Consider the following 18,799-nt stretch of genomic DNA (forward strand, 5'->3'; position numbering starts at 1 on the left):
TTTTCAGATATTTTAGATTAATATGCGTACAAAATTGTCTGAAAATTTTGGAATACACTATTCGCAATTTTCTCAGTAAATTCGGTTTTATCGGAGGAAATTTGGCAATGTCTGAAGGCTCTTACGGCGTTTCTCCTTACCACGGCAGAACACAGACCTTGTCAAGCGGTCCACCAGTAGAGGATAAAACATGTCAGTAAACGCTGACGCGCGGCACAATAGCCACAGTTGCACAGAGAATGCTCCAGAGAAGAGTTCCCACAATTACGGTGGCGTAGCGTGAATGATCGACTATCGATATTTCCCCCATTTGAAGCTATGGTAAAGAATCGATTATTAAAGTGTTCGTTGCGAACACTCTAACTATCGATACTTTTCCATAGGTTTAAATGACGGATCAATCGATGTATCGTAAAGCACGCCACGCCACTGCACAATTATCGAGAAAAAACATTCATTCCGATGAGTAATTCATTTTCTTCAAGGAGAGCATTCTGCTCGGAGTAACACTCACTGGGGAACCAACCGGAGATCTAGCGCCCAAGGACGCTGCGTTGTGTCTTGTGCTTGTTAGCTTTCGTTAACCTGGCGCGGTCAACAAAGATTTTTGAACGTTTCTAAATAAAAAATTGACGGATTTTTCGTCCGATAGCCTCAGAAATGGGTAATATTTTGGGATAAAATTGCTCAGTCGTATTCATGCAAAAAAACTGCATTGTTTGAGTTAATTCTGCAATCTTTGAATGGAGTTACATTCGATCGTCTAGAAAACGACAAATCGTATCTGCATGATTTCGCGCAAAGATTTCGTCCGGCAACTGAGGTGAACATTTTTCTGTTTCAGGGAGTGACCCAAGCAGCGAGGACTCGATTCGTCTGTAGAATCAGCGAGTCGAAAGTTTTAATTACTGCGAAACATGCAGGACATGGCAACATTCCATCCTCAGTTCAATGCTGTTTCCATTCCCTCGCCTGGATCCGTCGCTAGATCTCTTGGTAAGTATCTACCTGTTCTCTCACACCGAACATCTGTGTCAATGGATTCGCCTTCATACGACGAAGTAGGCAAAACGCGCTCCCACGAGCATCTTTAGTGGTATCATTCCTAATCCCACTGGATCCCTCTTTTGCCAGTCCAATTGAATGGAGGCGAATCTACCGACATCAAGAATTATGATAATATCATATGATGTATTTCACATTCAAGAAAACTAACCGACCACATTTTCATTGTTTGGTGAATTTTCCTCACCCGTTCAACAATATTCACAGACAACAGTCAGGGATAACCGGGAAACCGGGGAATGTCAGGGAATTTTAAAAAGTCAGGGAAAACCGGGAAATGTCAGGGAAAATTTGTTAAATCACCTTCATTTGCTTTCTAGAATGGGTTTGAGGTTTCGAACAACAAATTTTGCCTGAAAACTATTTTCAATTATGCCTTCTTAACCATTCTGTCACATCTTTAATTGTCAGGGAATTCCACCAAAATGTGTCAGGAAATCAGGTAAATGTCAGGGAATTTCATTTTCTAAATTCTGTGGCAACCCTGTCATACATTTAAATGAAGGAAAACAGTGTTGCCAACTTTAAAGAATCGCCACTGCCAGGAACGCGGTAAATTTACCGAAAATTCCTGGGATCGATACCTGGGAAGTTGACAAAGTGGGAGGGAGGAGTGCATGAGGGAACTTGCGTCGGACCAATTTTTGTTAAGTTGCTGAGTGATCGATATTTTTTCATAAAACTGATAGACATAAAAAACAAGTTGTTTGAAGATGATTAGGTCTAGTTATTAGGCCAGCCCGAAATTCCCCTCATCCTCCGCCTTGCCCTCCCCAACACGTGCTTCAAAGTAATCGAAAAGTATTGGTCCCCTTCGCTGTCATGTTTTGTCGAAAAATACAATTTTTCAAGCGGAACACTCTTGATTGTGCGATCATACGTGACAAGGGCTCGGCCAGGTGTCCAAACTCTCTTCACAGGGTACTTTAGTTTTGGGCAGATTTTAGTTCTGTTTACTTACGTCACGTCAGTGAGCACAAATCGCTGGTAAAACTTCGAAACCACAGATCAAGATTGCGGTGTTGAGAACTCCTGTTTATAATTCCTCATTAAATTTCTTTTCAAAAAAGTAGAATTCCCGCTGTCCGAATGAAGTTCTCGTTACGACAATAAGAATTCCATCGGGAAAACGGGTATCCAGCTGTCTCGAAAAGGAATTGAAATTAATTTGAATTTTTTTAAATTTTGAGAAACTTATCGACTTATAGGGGGAGCCCCCCTTGCTCGCCCCAAATGACGCCACTTTATCTCTCCTTCCAATTTTCAGCGAATTTCCTTCGCAATGTGATCTAAAGTATCTGAATATTCGAAAAATTAATATTCATGACTATTCTCAAAATAAATATTCACGACTTTCTCAAAATAAATATTCACGACTTTCCTCAAAAATCAATATTCACGACTTTCCTCAAAAATCAATATTCATGACTTTCCTCAAAAATCAACATTTTACGAGGGGAAATCCGGCAAGGTGCGAATGTTCACACGGCGTCTTCCCTTGTATCTCCGTGCGACGAATGCGCTCCTCAGAAAGCTCCACGAGTGGCAGAGAGAGCGCGAGTAGCCCCGCCCCCGCGGAGGGCGCGCATCGGTGGGGGAGGGGGGTGCATGCGCCCTTCGCGGATCCCTCCCCTGGCCCGCTCTCTCGCGGGGGAATGTCGAGAGACGGGGAGTTTTGTTGGGTGCCCATGGAAACGGGGGACATCTGAAGGCGCTCACCGGAACCCAGGACGATTCCAGCCCGATTTAGCAGCAGCGTCAATATTTATCATTCATCACATCGTCGCCGGGCGCAACCCACTCCTCGTGAGCCACACAAAGCACGGTGTCAAACGGGGGACAGGGGTCTCCTTGAGGTGGCGTTGTGTCCTTACATCCGCGGAGCGTCGCCATGTCGGGTTTCCATAGAGACGAGCTTTGGCTCTGATTCCAAACAAATCATCCGGCGGCCTAGCGCCTATCTCCGGGAGATTTCCACCCAGTTTCGTCAGCCTCAGCATCGGCTCCCCATGCGCTTTCGTCCGTCCATTCCCGCGATTTTCCGCAGATCGTCTCTCGCACGTCCTGATTCGCGTCCTGTGGCATCGTCGCTGGCGCGCGCGCTCTTGCGTCTGAGGTTAGAAACTCACATCTTAAGATGGACCTATATCCAAAGTGAGCGAATATTGGGATGTCGAATGCATTAGTGGCGTGGCGTGAAAGACCGAGTATCGATATTTCCCCATTTGAGGCTGTGGTAAAAAATCGATTATTAAGGTTTTCGCTGCGAACACCGTGTTTATCGATCCTTTTCCATAGAATTGAATGGCAGATCAATCGATATATCGCAAAACACGCCACGCCACTGAATGCATCTTCAGGGTTACCGGCGGTCTGGGAAACCGGGAAGGTCAGGGAAAATAAGGGAATTTGCGGCGACCGGGGACAGTCAGGGAATAATTCACTAAAAAAGTTAGGGAATTTTGCGAGGTGTGTTAGCAGAAGTGAGTGCAATTTAAAGGGGGAAAATCAAAATGGAAGTTTTTTTCGATTGTCATGGAAAATTAGAAAATCCTAAAATTTTGGAGTCGGGGAAAAGCAAATTCGGGAAAATCAGGGAATTTGAAGATGAAGAAATTATGGTAATTTTGGATCTTACTCGAATGCTGCTGACACCTTTAAATTTTACCCAATAATGAAACGATTGCACCTGAAAACATCTAACTCCTCCCGAAAATATGTTTTTAAAGCCCTAAATTTAAGGGGATAATCTTGATAGAGTAGGAAAAAAATACCTAAACGGAAATTTCAAGGAATATTCTCAAGTTTCTTTTCTGAAAAGCAAAATAAAAAAAAAAAAAAATAAAAAAAAAACGAGAGGAAATTTGCAGCGTCTTATTTTGAAGTACGTGTTTTAGGGTTTAGCCATCGACATCGCTCGGCTAAAAGTACCAGAAAATTGACGAGAAAACGAGATAACGAGACGAAGCTATGGTAACGCCGGATGATACTTGGTGTACTTGCACTGCCGTGCCAGAAAAAACGACGTATAAACCGCCAGGCGTTGTCAAATTTCCTTTCATAATGTACGAATTTGTTGACAAAGGTGTAAATATGTATATTTCTATACATTTTTTTTCGAAATTTTATCCAAAATATCTGAAGGTTTCGAGAAAAAATAAGCATAACTTTCTTCCAAAATAAATGTTTTTCAGGGTAAATTTGGCAACATTAGAACGTTCATACGACGTTTTTCCTTAGCACGGCAGAGCAACGTGCGCGTTTCCTCTGTCATCAGACTTCATCCTTTTCTATGTTGAGGCGCTCAATAATACGTTCAAATGATTTGCGATTGCATCATCGGATTCGACACTTTTGAGAAGTCGATTTCCGAAGTAAATTTGCGGTAAATATCGTGCAGTTCCCGCGTATTTTATCAATAATTAGAAAAAAATACACGGAAACTTCTAATCTAATCTAATGAAAACTAATTTGTCTTTTCCTCAGAAATGCGTTCGAAACTCCCCGCCAACGTGAAAAACGAGGATCTCCAGTTGCGCATCGGGAAAGAAGGGTTCGAGCACAAGAATGATCTAGAATATGGATTGGTAAGTTTTTCAACATGTAAATTGTAAGGACTCTAAATCCGTTTTATAGGTTTGCAGAAAAATGTCGCCTAAGTTACACAGTTTAAATTTAAATTTTAATTAAATTTTTGCATTACCCCTTTTGGAATTGGAATCTTCCGAGAATATCCCGTATAACTTTATCTAGGCTCCTCAGATAACAGAGAGAAAACATTACAAACAGAATAACGCGGTGAGCCGGGTTGTATATACTCGAGGAATGCACTGATCGCGCCTGCGCGTGTATGTGCACAGCTCGCGAGAACGCGAAGGCTGTGGGCAGATCGTGGAGTTCGCCCGAAAAATTTAGCGTATGCAACTCGGCCCACCGCGAAGTTAATATAGTTGCATGTTGAGTTCGAACCCAACTTCGTACATTCTTCCACTGTTCTTCGCGTTGTTTTGAGTTGGAAGGATCTTAGACTTCGCCCGCAAAATCTAGCGTATGCAACCCGGCCCACCGCGAAGTTAATATAGTTGTATGTTGGGTTCGAACCCAACTTCGTGCATTCTTTCACTGTTCTTCGCGTTGCTTTGAGTGGAAAGAGCGTTCCGTTCTCTACGATGTTTAAAGAAGGGCTCAGATTTTATCGAGGTACAAACCATAAGCATAGACGTGCACGTGACACATAGCAAAAGCAAACGTGCAATTCGAATGTGGAATTTATGTGAAATCAATGAATCAGATGGTGGATGAAGATTCTTTTTACCGTACTTTACGCTCTCCGTAATTTAAATGAAAGCTCTTTCTATGTGAAGGAAAAGAGATAAATACAGACTCAGAAACGGAAAGCGTATTTGAAATACAATTTAAGTAACTGTTGGCGTTGATTCCAATTCCTTACCGTTCTCATTTCCGGTGAATGAAATGCTATGAATATTGCTCTAGGTTTTAGTTGTGGTGCAGCTCCTTGCATTTTTTCCCCTTCACTTGAGAGGGTAGGCAATATGCGTTCTTAAGAGTTTGAATAGTGGTATTAAAATAATCTCTGGTTATTTTTGAACGTGTTATCAGTGCTTTCACCCTTCCTGCGACAATAGGTACTTGAACTGAAGAAAAAGTACTACATTTTTTTTTTCTACTCTCTCTCATTACAAATTGTTTGGCCGAACTATCAAAAAAGTATATATCTAAAAAAAAAAAAGTTTTTCCGTGCTAATGTAGGATAACATGAATTTAGAATACACACTTTATGTTCCAACTGACTTATCGATTTTTCTCTTGATTCCAGACAAAGAATGAATCGCTAGAAAATGGAAGAGCCAAAAGTGACAACGAACTGCAGTGCGTTTGTCCAATTTGCAAGACTGCCTTATCAAATCAACACGACTTCACCCTCCACATACGATCTCATAACAATGATTCCGAGCCATCAAACGTGAATTCCAGCAAAGGCTTCACATGCCGTATCTGCGGCAAAGTCCTCGGCTCTGCCAGCTCACTGGATCGCCACGTCCTAGTCCACTCAGGAGAGCGCCCTTTCCGCTGTCACATTTGCGGACTCCTGTTCAAAACCAACGGAAACATGCACAGGCACATCCGGACAGCTCATAATCTCCATGGAAGAGTTAATGAGTCTAACTGTAATGAAAGCGATAGTAGCACCGATAGTAATTCCGAAAACCAAAAATCCCCTTTTTTCAATAAAAAACGAAGAGTTAATTCTTCCACCGGAGAATTCAATAATAATAGTATCGATATGCCCTCGAAATGCGAGAGAACGCGCGACCCTAGCTCGAACGCAATCGAGTTTAGACAAAGAATCAATTGTGATGGGCAGTGGTTCAGTTGCCCAGTCTGCAGCCGGGAAGATTTTTCCACGCTGCATGTTTTGGAGAACCACATAGAGGATGCACACCCCGATTATAAAATAAAATGCAATCCGTGTAATTTAGAATTCTCTAACCATAAGAAACTTAATCTACACCGAACGATGAAACACCCCGATGAGGAGTTGAAGTCGAGTGAAAGAGGGTTGGTTGGATTCAAAGACTTGACATTTGTCGATTTTTCCAGTGAGAAGTTCCCGTACATCGCTAAAACAGTTTGTGAGAAACAGCTGCATCGATCTGCTAGTCTATTTTTGAATTTCCAGTGTGAAAAATGCCATAGAGCGTTTCCATGCGCAGACGCGCTAACTATTCATGAGCAGGCATGTCTCTCGCTGAGCTATTCTTCCTCTGTTGAAAGCTACATTGAGCAGGGAGACGTTTCCTCGAGCGAGAACGAGGGACCTACGGATCTGAGCTCCAAGTCATTCAGAAAATGGAACTATTCGATGAGCTCCACGGAAGAAGACAAAAAGCGTGACAGCTTTTTCGCTGGTTTAGATTTACAAAACAGATCATCGAGTTTATCTCCTAGCAACTCGCCACAAAAAGTGCATTTATTTAAGCGGGCTCTGAGCATGAACGGAACCCTAGAAAACAAAGACCTGGCCGATATCCAAAGTATCATCAATGTCACTTCGGCTAATTTCATAACGGATCTGTCTAAATCCCCTCAGCCGTCCAGCTTAGAGGTGACCCCTCCAGACTCGGGCTCCAGGAATTTTGATCTCAACGCCGAGGAGGAACAGCAAGACTGCTTTGCGGCCGAGTTCCGTAAGATGAAATTAGAAGGGAAGTTCCCTTGCCGCCTTTGCAAGTCGGTTTTCACGAACTTGCGAGCACTCAAAGGTCATAATAGGATTCATTTAACTAATAGCCCGAGTAACGGCATTTATCGCTGCAACATGTGCCCTCACCAGAACACGGATAAAGCGGCGCTCATACGTCACATGCGGACCCACAACGGGGAGAGACCCTACCAGTGCTCCATTTGCCGCTACGCATTTACGACCAAAGCAAACTGCGAAAGACATCTGAAGAACAGGCATGCAAAAGCGTCGCGGGAGGAGGTGAAGAAGTCGATTATCTATCACCCATCCGAAGACTCTACTAACAGTATACCGGATATGAAAAATGTAAAACGTCTACTTTTTGCAGAGTACCAAGATACTCTAAATTCTGGAAAGGAAACGGAAGCAATAATCGACAGGACGCTTTTACCGGATATCAAAAAAGAATCTCCAGAGCGGTCGACAATTACTCCGCCTTTGTCCCACCACTCTGATGAGCTCAAGCGACCAGGGAGCGATAACGATCGCGATGATATCGAAATAAAGAAACCCCATCTGGACGAAAGCTCCCTTTCCTCAGATGACGAGGACAGTGAAAGAAATGAACTCGATCAGACTTTTAAATCTGTAGAAAGTGAAAGTTTGCAGCATGAAAGTTTGAGCCACCACCCTCTAGATTTGTCCATGGATGTCCTGGATTTGAGCAAGAAGAAGAAAGACGATAGTGATGTAAGCCTGTCCGCTGAAAAATGCAATAAGAGTAGGAATTCAGATTTTTCTGCTTCCGAGGATGAAGACTTTGAGACGGAAGACAATTTGGACGATGAAGAACAGCACGCTCCACAAGACTTGTCGAAGAAGTCAACCTATCCAAAACTAGACAGGGTATCTAGCTCTCCTAATTTTACGAACAACGCTGAACTATCGGATGAAGTGAAGTCGCTGAAAGAGGAACAGAGAGCTTCGCCATCTGAGAGCGCGTACCGAAAAACTGATCCGAAAAATTTGTTGAGCAACTTGTACGCCAACAACTTGAATCTCAATTCACACCCACCCTACCTGGGCTCCGGTCCTACATTCCCATTTGCTGCCGCGCCGTTTCCACCATACCTCCTGCCACCTCCCCCATTCATGTTTTCCCCGACAACACCAGAACTCGCGGCGGCCAAAGAGCAGTGGCAGAAAGAGATAATGCGTGGCTTCCAGCTAACTTCTGGTGGCTCATTGATGCTGGACCAGTTATCCGTTGTCTCAGCAGCGGACAGATTCCAAGCCTTACAACAGCACGCGCTAGCCGAGTTCAATCGACAAATGGAGTCTGCTAAAAACGAATCGCTGACAAAATCCTTCTCTCCGACGGCCAAGTCACCCGATCTGGGTCAGCCACCCGCAACTCAAGAGATGACAAATTTCATGACCCAAGAAAAGCAATCACCCGACAATATTACACAATTACCAAAGTCTTTGAAGAACGATCCATCATCCTCCATAAAAATGGTGATCAAGAATGGGATGCTGATCCCGAAGCAGAAGCAACGCAGGTACCGCACCGAACGGCCTTTCGCCTGCGAGCACTGCTCCGCAAGGTTCACTTTGCGCTCCAACATGGAGCGGCACATCAAACAACAACACCCTCAGTACTGGAGTCAGCGACAGAGAGGGAGCAATGGATCGCGTGGGCGAGGAGGCTATCTGAAGGCTCCTTTATATGAGCCTCATGCAGGTCTCATCATTCCTTTCCCAGCGAGTTACGCTCAAAGCAACAGCAGACACTCTCTTACATCCAATGAAGAAAGCGATTCCTTCCAACGGAACTCGAGTGAAAGATCTTTGGAGTTGAATTTCCAATCGAAACCGTACATGGGTATCTCCGATGAGGTGAAGTTCGCCATTTCTCAGCAGTTGAAATCCAAGTTCCAGCATGAGGAGAGGGATGACGAATCTGATGCTGGAGAGGAGGAGTCTAGAGACGACGAAGATATGGAAGAACTGGTGATCGATGAAGAAGAAGAGGAGAAATCTTTGGAGGTGCCGGAAGTAAAAGAAGAAGAGGAGGAGGAGAAAAAATCTACTTCGACGCCAAAAAAAGAGGAGAATGCAGACTTGGCTAGCGTTTCTCGCATCCTGGATAACGCATCGACGCAAACCTTCAAGCAGTTCTTTAAGGCCGAGGATGAGAATGCGGCTGGTGAAGCGAGTGAAGAGGAGGAGGAGGGTTTCATGCCTGGCAGCACCAGCGAGGGCAATATCTCTGGCAGTGATGAGAACAAGTGAGTTGATTAGTTGATACCATTTTGATATTTCTAACCTAATTGGATCCATTTGCTCGCACAGGAGCATGAATTCATTGCAATGTTTTAAAATTGAGAAGGATAGTTGGACTGCATTGTGCAATTTGGACCTATAAATTCTGGCTCATCTGAAAAAACACTTATGTGCATAGGGAAACTAAGGGCACATACGTTTTTTTTGAACCGGGCTGGAATTTATAGTTCCTAATTGCAAAATGTAGTCCAGTTTACAGACGCATCGATAGGTAGCTAGGAAAATTCCCTTGCAAAAGAGAATCCTCCCATAATCGATCAAATTCAGTAAAATTCGTTGAAAGATTTCCTTGGAAGGACAACTGAGAAAATTTCTCTGAAGAGGAGAGATTTTCCTTTACAACCAGCCCAAATCAGATCATTTTTTTGGAAGATTTCCTGAATGGTCCGCTCATTTATAAATGCACTTTGAGGCAAGTTTAGCAAATTTTGTGAAATTAAGTCCCTCTACAAATAAATTAATCGATTTTGAAATGCAACATAAGAAAACAAGTTTATTCTAACTATCTTCAATTCAAAACTGCATTAAATCCCTGGTAAAAATTGGCGATAAGAGCTGCGTTTCAAAATACCATAGGAATTCTTATAGCCGGCTAAAGAAGGCTACAGAAAATCATATAGCTGGCTGTAGAATGCGGAGAAAATCATACGGCCGGGCTATACGAAGCGATAAAAAATTATGCAGCCGGGCTATAGTTCCTATCGCCGGGCTTTACACTTTATCGCCTGGCTGTTGCTTTTTCGCCATCGATTATAAAAGGCCATAAGAAATTGTTTAGAAATTCGTGTGCTCTGGAAATCATTAAGTTTGATAAGGAACCACCTTAATATTTACAAAACACACGTTATATTTTCCTTTAATACATATTTTTTTCCATCAATTAAAATGAGAATAATCCATACAGGATGTGCAAATACATATAAAATCATGAGTTGAATAACGCTGACTCCGCCAGATTAAATATTAGAGCCCAACGCAAAGCGGAGCGGCGACGCACTGGCGCCTACAAACCTAACAGGGATACTTCACGCATTGCGCAACGCGTGAAGTATCCCTGTTAGGTTTGTAGGCGCCAATGCGCGTTTCGGCGTTTCGCGCTGGCTGCCCGCCTGCCGCACCGCAGCGTGCCACATGAAGCAACTATTTCACACCAGAGGTATTGCACAGTATCAATACAAACTGAAGTCGCTCTAATATATTACGGAATGGCAGGCATCGATCAAAATAAGGAGCTTTTCCTCGCAAAAATAAATCACGATCTACGGCCCAAAAGAGGAGCAGTGGTTCCCAAAACTCACTAAGTCCTAGATCCGCAATTATTGACGTGTAGCCGTACACTTTATCGCCTGGCATGTGAGTTCTTAGTCGCCATCGGGCTATAAAAGGCTATAATAAATTGTGTAGCCGGCTATAGAAGCTTTTAAAAAATTTTTTTGGAATCTTAGAGCCGGCCGAAGGTCTATTGGTAATTTTGGAACACAGATTCAACTGCCAATTTTTACCATGGGATAGGTTGAGCAGTAACTTTTTATATAGGTTTGACTAATCCAATTGTGAACACAAGGGGTGAGTTGCGATATCTAAAGCTGCAGTTTGCTTTTTATACTCTGGCAATTATTCCAGTTAACCCTGGTGCTGCCATGGAGACCCCGGTTTATTTTTGGGGCCCAAACTTACCAAGTTCCCCCGTGGGATGTTATAGACAGGAATAAAGTGCAGAGATATGAAAAGACAACTTGCTGCCTTCCTCCCTGGGCACCCTATCAACCCTATGGTCACCCTAGCAGTTCTTCCCCATGGAATCCCAGTCTTTTCCTCGGTATACCCATGAGCGCCCATCAGGTCCCAATCAATTCCATGATCCCCATGAGAACATTTTTAACAGAGGTGACTACCTAGATTAGAGGGTCGGCATTGTTTGAGATTCAGCATTTTAATGACAAGAGACCAATTCACATAGAGAAGAAAAATCACCGCATTTTCAAGAAATGACGTTGAGTAGGTATCTACTAAACAATAAGTATGACAGCATCAGCGACGTCACAAACCGAGATACGTGGTCTGGTATTTTCACCGTCGATTTAACTCCAATTACATACCGTTTTTTTGGCTTTGGAAATTCAAACATTAAATTTCCATTGGATTTGTTGCAGGTCGGAACCAGAGAACAGCAGCACAGGTCAAGTAAAGAAAAAAAGCGCTTACTCCTTGGCACCGAACCGAGTGTCATGCCCATATTGCAGCAGGAAGTTCCCTTGGACATCCTCTCTCCGCCGCCACGTTCTGACCCACACGGGTCAAAAGCCCTACAAATGTCCCCAGTGCCCTCTTTTATTCACCACCAAGTCAAACTGCGACAGACATTTACAGCGCAAACACAGCAGTCCAGTCCAAACCGCCGAGGTGAACCCTGTCGATTGCAACAAGCCCAACTCAGCACTCAATTTCACGACCCGCAACGTCCCAGAGAGACCGTACAAATGTAAAAACTGCCCAAGTTCAACCTTCTCTACACTAGACAACCTCAAGAAGCACATGTCTGAGAAACACAATGGAAAACCGGTAGAAAGTGAGAGACTCGACAGTGGCAACCATAGCGATTGCGAGAATGAACAACGCGATGGCAACCTCAGCGAGTACGAAAGTCAGGGGAGCAGCGAGGAAATAGATGTTGTCAAAGACTCGCCTCGACCCGAGGAGAGAGACAATTCTGAGGTAGAGAGCCGGTCCAACAATCCTCCACTGCTCCTTCAGCCGACAGTGGACTCTTCTACACCAACAATTGACCAGGTTTCAGTTGTGCCAGGGTCGACGGATTTGCCGTTCAAATGCCATTTGTGTGACAGTAGCTACGCTGAGAGGCACGAGGCCTTGGATCATATTCGGGACCGGCACTCGACGGAATTCCAGTTGCTCATCTCAAAAGGTGCTCTTGATGCCAACGGATCTGTTAACGAGGAAAACTCGCATATAGAAGAAAACTCGACCCATGGAGAGGAGAATATTGAACAGCTGAGAGGGAAGTTTCCTGATTATGCTAACCGCAAGGTAAGTTCCTACGTGCCGAATTAGAGCTGTTAATTTTACTATTGTTAGTATTATATCACTTGATATTTAGAATTATAGGTCACAAACAAATGAGGTTAAACAACTGGGTACCTTGTATGACCCAAGTAGCACAGTGCAACGAAAATGTTGAAATTAAATTGCGATTTAATCTCAATAAAATTGTAATTTTTGTCATCATTAAATTGCAATATTTTTACATTATTTAGTTGATTTATGCCAATTTTAAACTCTCAACAAAATGAGCTCCATGTGTCAAAGAGATAGGCAATTTGCAATGCAATGAAAAATTACCGCTTATTTGAATTTTATAGCAATAAGTTTCAATAAATGGGGCCCCTTCAAATAGGAAGTAGGCAACATACACAACACTTAAAATGACAGACTCTTAGTTCTGATTTCTAAACTGCGATCTTCAGACAATCGAATTCCAATATTGTATGACCTAAGAATGTTTTTTTTGGCTACTCTAGTAGCAATGACCTTTCAAACATTTTTCAGAAACTCTTAAAAAATTGTTAAAATTTTCATATTAGGAAACCGCTTTTGGCTATTTTTTCAAAGTAAAATTTGCGGAATTTTTCTTAAAAAACTTCTATAATACCACTGTAGTTTTTTTAACATTTTTTCAGACATTTTTGGAAAACCTTAGTTGATATTGTTAGAGTATTTTTAACACTTTTTTACTCGAATTTTACCGCTCGTAAATTTTACGTAAAAAACTAGCCAAAAAGGGTTTCTTAATACGAATATCTTAATAGTTTTTCCAAGGGCTGGCTTTTTGAAATTTAGAGTTTTTTAAAAATTGTTTTTTCAGTTGTTGCTACTAGGGTAGATATTTTTAAAATATTTCCGTGGTCAATAACTTAATTCTGAGTGGTTTTTACATTAGAGTTCCTCTACCCAAAGATGGTCAAATATTGTCAATCTCTGGACTGACCTATGTACATTTTTATTCCTCAGGTGAAATGCGCTTTTTGCCTGCGCCGTTTCTGGTCAGCGGAGGATCTTCGACGGCACATGCGAACACATACGGGTGAACGCCCGTTCTCATGTGATATCTGCGACCGCAGGTTCACTCTGAAGCACAGCATGCTGAGACACCGCAAGAAGCATTCTTCAGGCAACAATTTTGTGCAGAACCCGTTGACTGATGACCACTCAGCTCACAGTGACGATGACAATGGCCTCTTAGCTTCAAAACTGCCCGTACCGGTGATTAATCACAATAACAACAACATAAACTCGCCATTTAAAGCTGTTTTCACAAACTCCCTCAAGTTCTGGAAAAGCCACAATGCTCAAGGGCCGAAGGGTCTTAGAGGTGACTGTGATGAAGGCAATGACTTGATCGGTAATTTATTGGGTATACACGATAAGTCTATAATTGATAAAATGCTGCTTTCGAAATCACCTGACGATGTCGCTAAACTGCTTGGTGTTCAAAAATAGCCATTTTAATGAGTAAAAATCTAGTTTTTAGCCGCCTATGTGGTATGGAGGCATCCTGCAAGTACACACTCAATGCTAGCCATCCATTGAAAACCTAGCTGTCAAAGACTGCACTTTTAAAAAATCGAATTCACTTGTCTGTGTTACAAAATATAGCAGAGTACTTTTCATTCTTTGAATGAAAAAAGAGGTGACCTCTGGGGCAGCTTACATTATTAATATAGTTGTTTCCAAAACCTACAGCAGTATTCTTTATGAGAGGGCACCTTCTGAAATGGAGTCAATTAAGAATGTCAAACATCCGTCAACAGAATTTAGGTAATTTTGAGCTGAAATTCAATTCATTCTTGAGTAATTATTTTTTTCTTTCATTGATCATGAAAGATTTGTGAGTCAATTGATTAGTTGTCTATCCTTCATAAGTGTAAAAACCTACCAAATAGAACAAAACCAACTCTTTATACCTGTATATATGTCCCAAATTTCCCGTACATTACTCCCAAACCATGGAGAAATGTACAACCCTCTGAGTGCCTATAAAAGTAAATAAGTGTTTTTTCCCGTTTCTTTCCTACTAGATTAGTGGGCATCATTTTAATTTTTGAAAAAATTATTTTATCAAAATACATATTTAAAGGTCTACAATTTAAAATTGTTGATTTCGTTGTGAGGTTAATGTTCGTCTTTAAATAATTTCTTATTCATGATATCCTTCATTTTCCTATTTGCAGTAAAATCAATACCCCTACATCCATTATTTTTATCGTTTTCTCATGCAATATAGTCTATTTGAACTAAAAAATGTTAATAATTTCTGCATGCTAATCTTGAAAACATAAGATTACGTTCAATCCTAATCTGTCTTTTAATTGAGGAAGGAAAGAGGTTTATTAGTGTAGAACTCAAAAAAGTTGATGATTGGCTAGCTCATCTGAGGAGGATAAAAATGCAATGGGATCTCTGAAGCAATTAAACCATTCTTCAAATAAACTGTCTGACCCCTTTTGGATGTTTGTATTCATATGCATATGACTGCATCATGTCAACTTAAAATCTTTGACTAGAAGAACATTTTAACCTCACATAACATAATTATAAAGGCTTTTATTTACTTTGTTAGGTTCTTTCTTTTCGCATTATCTTTTCTTTTTATTCATTTTCTCATACTTGAAAAATTTTAAGGTATTCACGTAGTTGCCTTCAAGATGGAACTTTGAGATGCCTTAACTTTACCTGAATACGTGATAATACTACCAGTATTATTTTACATTCAGTAAAGTCTTTTAAGTATATAATATCACTTTTATAGTCTATGTAGATCATATATTATCTCTAGCAACAGTAGTGTCATTTATTTTTATACTTGATACCCTTAAAACCCGTACCCAATAATAGGATTTGCCAAGAGAACATTTGTCACTAATATTTTTACTCTTCAAGGTTTTTCTGCTAATGTTGGTTATCTATTATCGTTATATGTTGTTCTTCGTTGCTGTGCGCCTAATTTTGCCCAGTATCAAATATTAAACTCAGCTGAAGAAAATTAAAGAGAAAAAACGGCAGCCTCCATTTGACTACAAATAGGTTTTTGTAAAGAAAAATAAATAAATATGTAAAAAAACAAAGGATGAAAGCAACAATCCGTACAAACACAACTTAATGGTCTTATTAGTTTAACTGAGGTTTAATTGAATTATTCCTTCAAAATTTCTGTTATTATTTATTAAATATCTTCGGAGGAGGTCCTGATACTTTATCAATTATCAGGCGAAATACACAAACCAAAAATCAGTGTTTGTCTACATCTACATAGAATAAGGCAATCTTGAATGGACTGACGAAAAGCTCAAAACAGTTCCTACTATCTGCTTTCCGAGATAAAATTTTTCAATGCACAATTATGGCACAAAATACTTACTGAAATATTATGTACTTAGTCCCATATTCATAAGCTTGGGAACAATTAGATTGATAAAACTGATGCGGTACCCATTCTAGGGCTATACTGGAAACTCAAGATTTCATGAGAGTCCATTTTTTTTTTCATTAACGATATGAAGCAATATATGTAACTATTTGATCCAAAAGAGATGAAAACTGAATGAGTTCTCTCATAAACACTGGATTTAAGTATTTGCACTTTTTGTCTGTACAGTTTCAGGTGGACCAGCACATGTAGAAAAGTTGTTTCTTGTTATTATGTTGTATACATTATAAATCCTGTGCAAAATCTGAGTATCTAGAGGTCTAGAAAACATCAAAATCAAGGAGAAAAACAGTAAATTTCTTGAAAAAGCGTGTAATGTTATTTTCTTGCTTGATTTACTGGTATCTTTGGAAGTTACATGGCCAGCTGTATTGCAATCTTAATTTATGGCTTGCCAAATTGAGAAAGCAATGATTCTTTTCTGGCGCTTGTAGATACTCTGGAAATATCTCTCATGGAAAATGAATTGTTGTCCAAATCAGTTGCCCTCATTTTGATAGTAGGAGAAGATTTGAATTCTATTATGACTAAACATATCATGTCACGTTCTTTTAATTTTATTTTGTTTCCACCCTTTTGTACGTTTCACATTTTAATACAGCTTAGATAGCTACAACGGCCGAGAGGTTTGTTAATTTAAGTAAGTGTACATTTGCGCAAAATGAAATGCGCATAAGTAAGTAATTTCCCACCCCGATTTAGATGTTTTATTTGTAGATATTTTCAACTGAATTTCGTTTGTAAATATTATGTATAAATTTTTGAAAGCTAACTAGTCAAAATGAATACAAATTAAATTGTGTTTATATAAATTACCAGATCATCAGACTGGCAAGAAATTTGTTTCTTATATTTCTAAATATGTATTTACTTTGTTATTTCAGAGGTACAGTACCACTGAGCAAGTGTAAATTTTGTGCATTTCTTTCTTTAATATCAGCATCATTTTCCCTTCTCCCCTCAGGTATTTTAAAAATACTGAATTTCACCGATTAGACTTCTTTCTATTATTTTGTACAAAGATGTAAAAATTTTATTGTAAATACACATTATTATATTGTTGAGATTTTACTATTTCTGTAAAATACAAGTTTTTGATCTGTTTCCAAGCAACTCTGAAAAATAGTTGTATTGTTTTAATGAAGAAAAGTAAGAAGTTTATCACAAGAGACACATTCACATGGTTCATTTGTCAATGGTGGATTAGGAAAACGCGCAACGCAGCTTGTGCTTTTGCGAGTTCCTTGCCTCAATTTATTTTAATGCGGGAGAGCTGGTATTATTACTTTGTAAATTTGAGTGATCTTACTCAGCAGTTTTAAGAATGTACACTCAAAGTTCCCTGTGAAAATGTTCATTAATTAAGTCTTGAAAATATGCACAGCGAACATTTTCAGTTACAATACACACTTGTTTTTTTTAATCTTACCATTGAAGTGGTAATTAACAGCTCTCTCAAGGCAACGATCACTAGTTATTTTTCAAAAGGAGTTACCAACTGTAGATTACTGTCTCAGTGTACTCCTTTTCTTTTTCTGAAATGATAGAAGAGGTACGTAAAATTATAATTCCTTGGCTGATCTACTTTGTTCTTTAAAATTTCTACTTTGATCCTCTTTAACAATTACTTAAATATTTTTTTCTCTCTGTTTTCTTATTTTTGTGTAAATGTCAATGTCTTAGGTATTTCACTTCTTGAATCAGTTTTTGACTATTATGTGTTAAGCAGTACCTTTGACAGGAACTTTACTTGTGCAACAATGATACAGTTTGATGAGCTATAAGTTTCTGGATAGAAAGTTTAACTTTTGTAAAAAGAGAACTTATGGTGATAGGACAATAATATTCCAAGAGCGAAAGATAAGTTTTAAAAATTTCCATGAAGATAAATTAATTCAGATAATTCGACATACTTCAGCATATAATGCTATGATTCGAAGCTCACAAACAAGTTGGTAATTTTAATCAGACTGATAATTGAAATTAAATCATGCCATGCACATCTGTTTATTTCAAATTGGCATTTCTTACAGACATGATTGAAGACGTTGACACTTTGTAGCTGTGAATGTTGTCGATATTGGTTTCAGCACTCTTCCTATCCTGTTTCTTAAATATAAGTTCTTTTTCTAAAAGCATTTTCTATGGAACTATTTATGATGCAATAATTTTTTTTTTGTTTTATTTGTGTAAAATAGAAAAATTGAAAAGATAAGCAATGTATGCGTAGTATGAATTTGTCACTGCAAATAAAAAATTTAAAAATTTAGATGAGAAGTTGCAAACTCTTTTGTCTTTCCCTTACTTGGATCCAAATTGTATTACCACCAATGGCAGGGGTGCAGAAAGTTCTTAGCCTATACATCTCTCGAATATACTACTCAACTTTGAAAACCTATTTCCCCAAAATTTTCACAACTAAGTTTTTTTTTTTTTTTTCGTCCTTCATTTATATGAGTAGCTGCAATTTTTCATCAGGCACAAATTTTTTCTTCAGTAACTGCAGGGAAGCCTCCCAAATTTTTTAGGCGAACACGAACAAGCATGCAACAATGATCAAATGATCCGGAAGTTTACACACCCCTGACCAATGGTGGTGAAATAATGAGCTTGGGCTTTACTGCTTTAAATGATTCATTAGTTGTTGTTAGGCTGAGCTAATAAAGGGGGACTGAGCG

The 18,799-nt window shown here is 40.0% G+C and overlaps 1 protein-coding gene across 1 annotated transcript; it reads left to right on the plus strand.

Annotated features, from left to right (window-relative positions):
- Positions 1 to 811: 811 nt before the first annotated feature.
- Positions 812 to 18,390, plus strand: LOC109031819 (uncharacterized). The gene is made up of 5 exons (XM_072305822.1): positions 812 to 996; positions 4,552 to 4,652; positions 5,903 to 9,561; positions 11,770 to 12,664; positions 13,646 to 18,390. The coding sequence occupies exons 1-5, from the start codon at positions 918 to 920 to the stop codon at positions 14,132 to 14,134; spliced, it is 5,223 nt and encodes a 1,740-aa protein (XP_072161923.1). The 5' UTR covers positions 812 to 917; the 3' UTR covers positions 14,135 to 18,390.
- Positions 18,391 to 18,799: the final 409 nt, after the last annotated feature.

Source organism: Bemisia tabaci, unplaced genomic scaffold (genome assembly GCF_918797505.1).
Source record: "Bemisia tabaci unplaced genomic scaffold, PGI_BMITA_v3".
Lineage (NCBI taxonomy): Eukaryota > Metazoa > Arthropoda > Insecta > Hemiptera > Aleyrodidae > Bemisia > Bemisia tabaci.

Excerpts from the sequence above, each read along its gene's own strand:
- LOC109031819 (XM_072305822.1), top strand. The coding sequence starts at position 918 with ATGCAGGACATGGCAACATTCCATCCTCAGTTCAATGCTGTTTCCATT. Across the intron at positions 4,653-5,902 it reads ATGATCTAGAATATGGATTG|ACAAAGAATGAATCGCTAGA; the intron begins GTAAGTTTTTCA and ends TCTTGATTCCAG. Across the intron at positions 12,665-13,645 it reads CTGATTATGCTAACCGCAAG|GTGAAATGCGCTTTTTGCCT; the intron begins GTAAGTTCCTAC and ends TTTATTCCTCAG.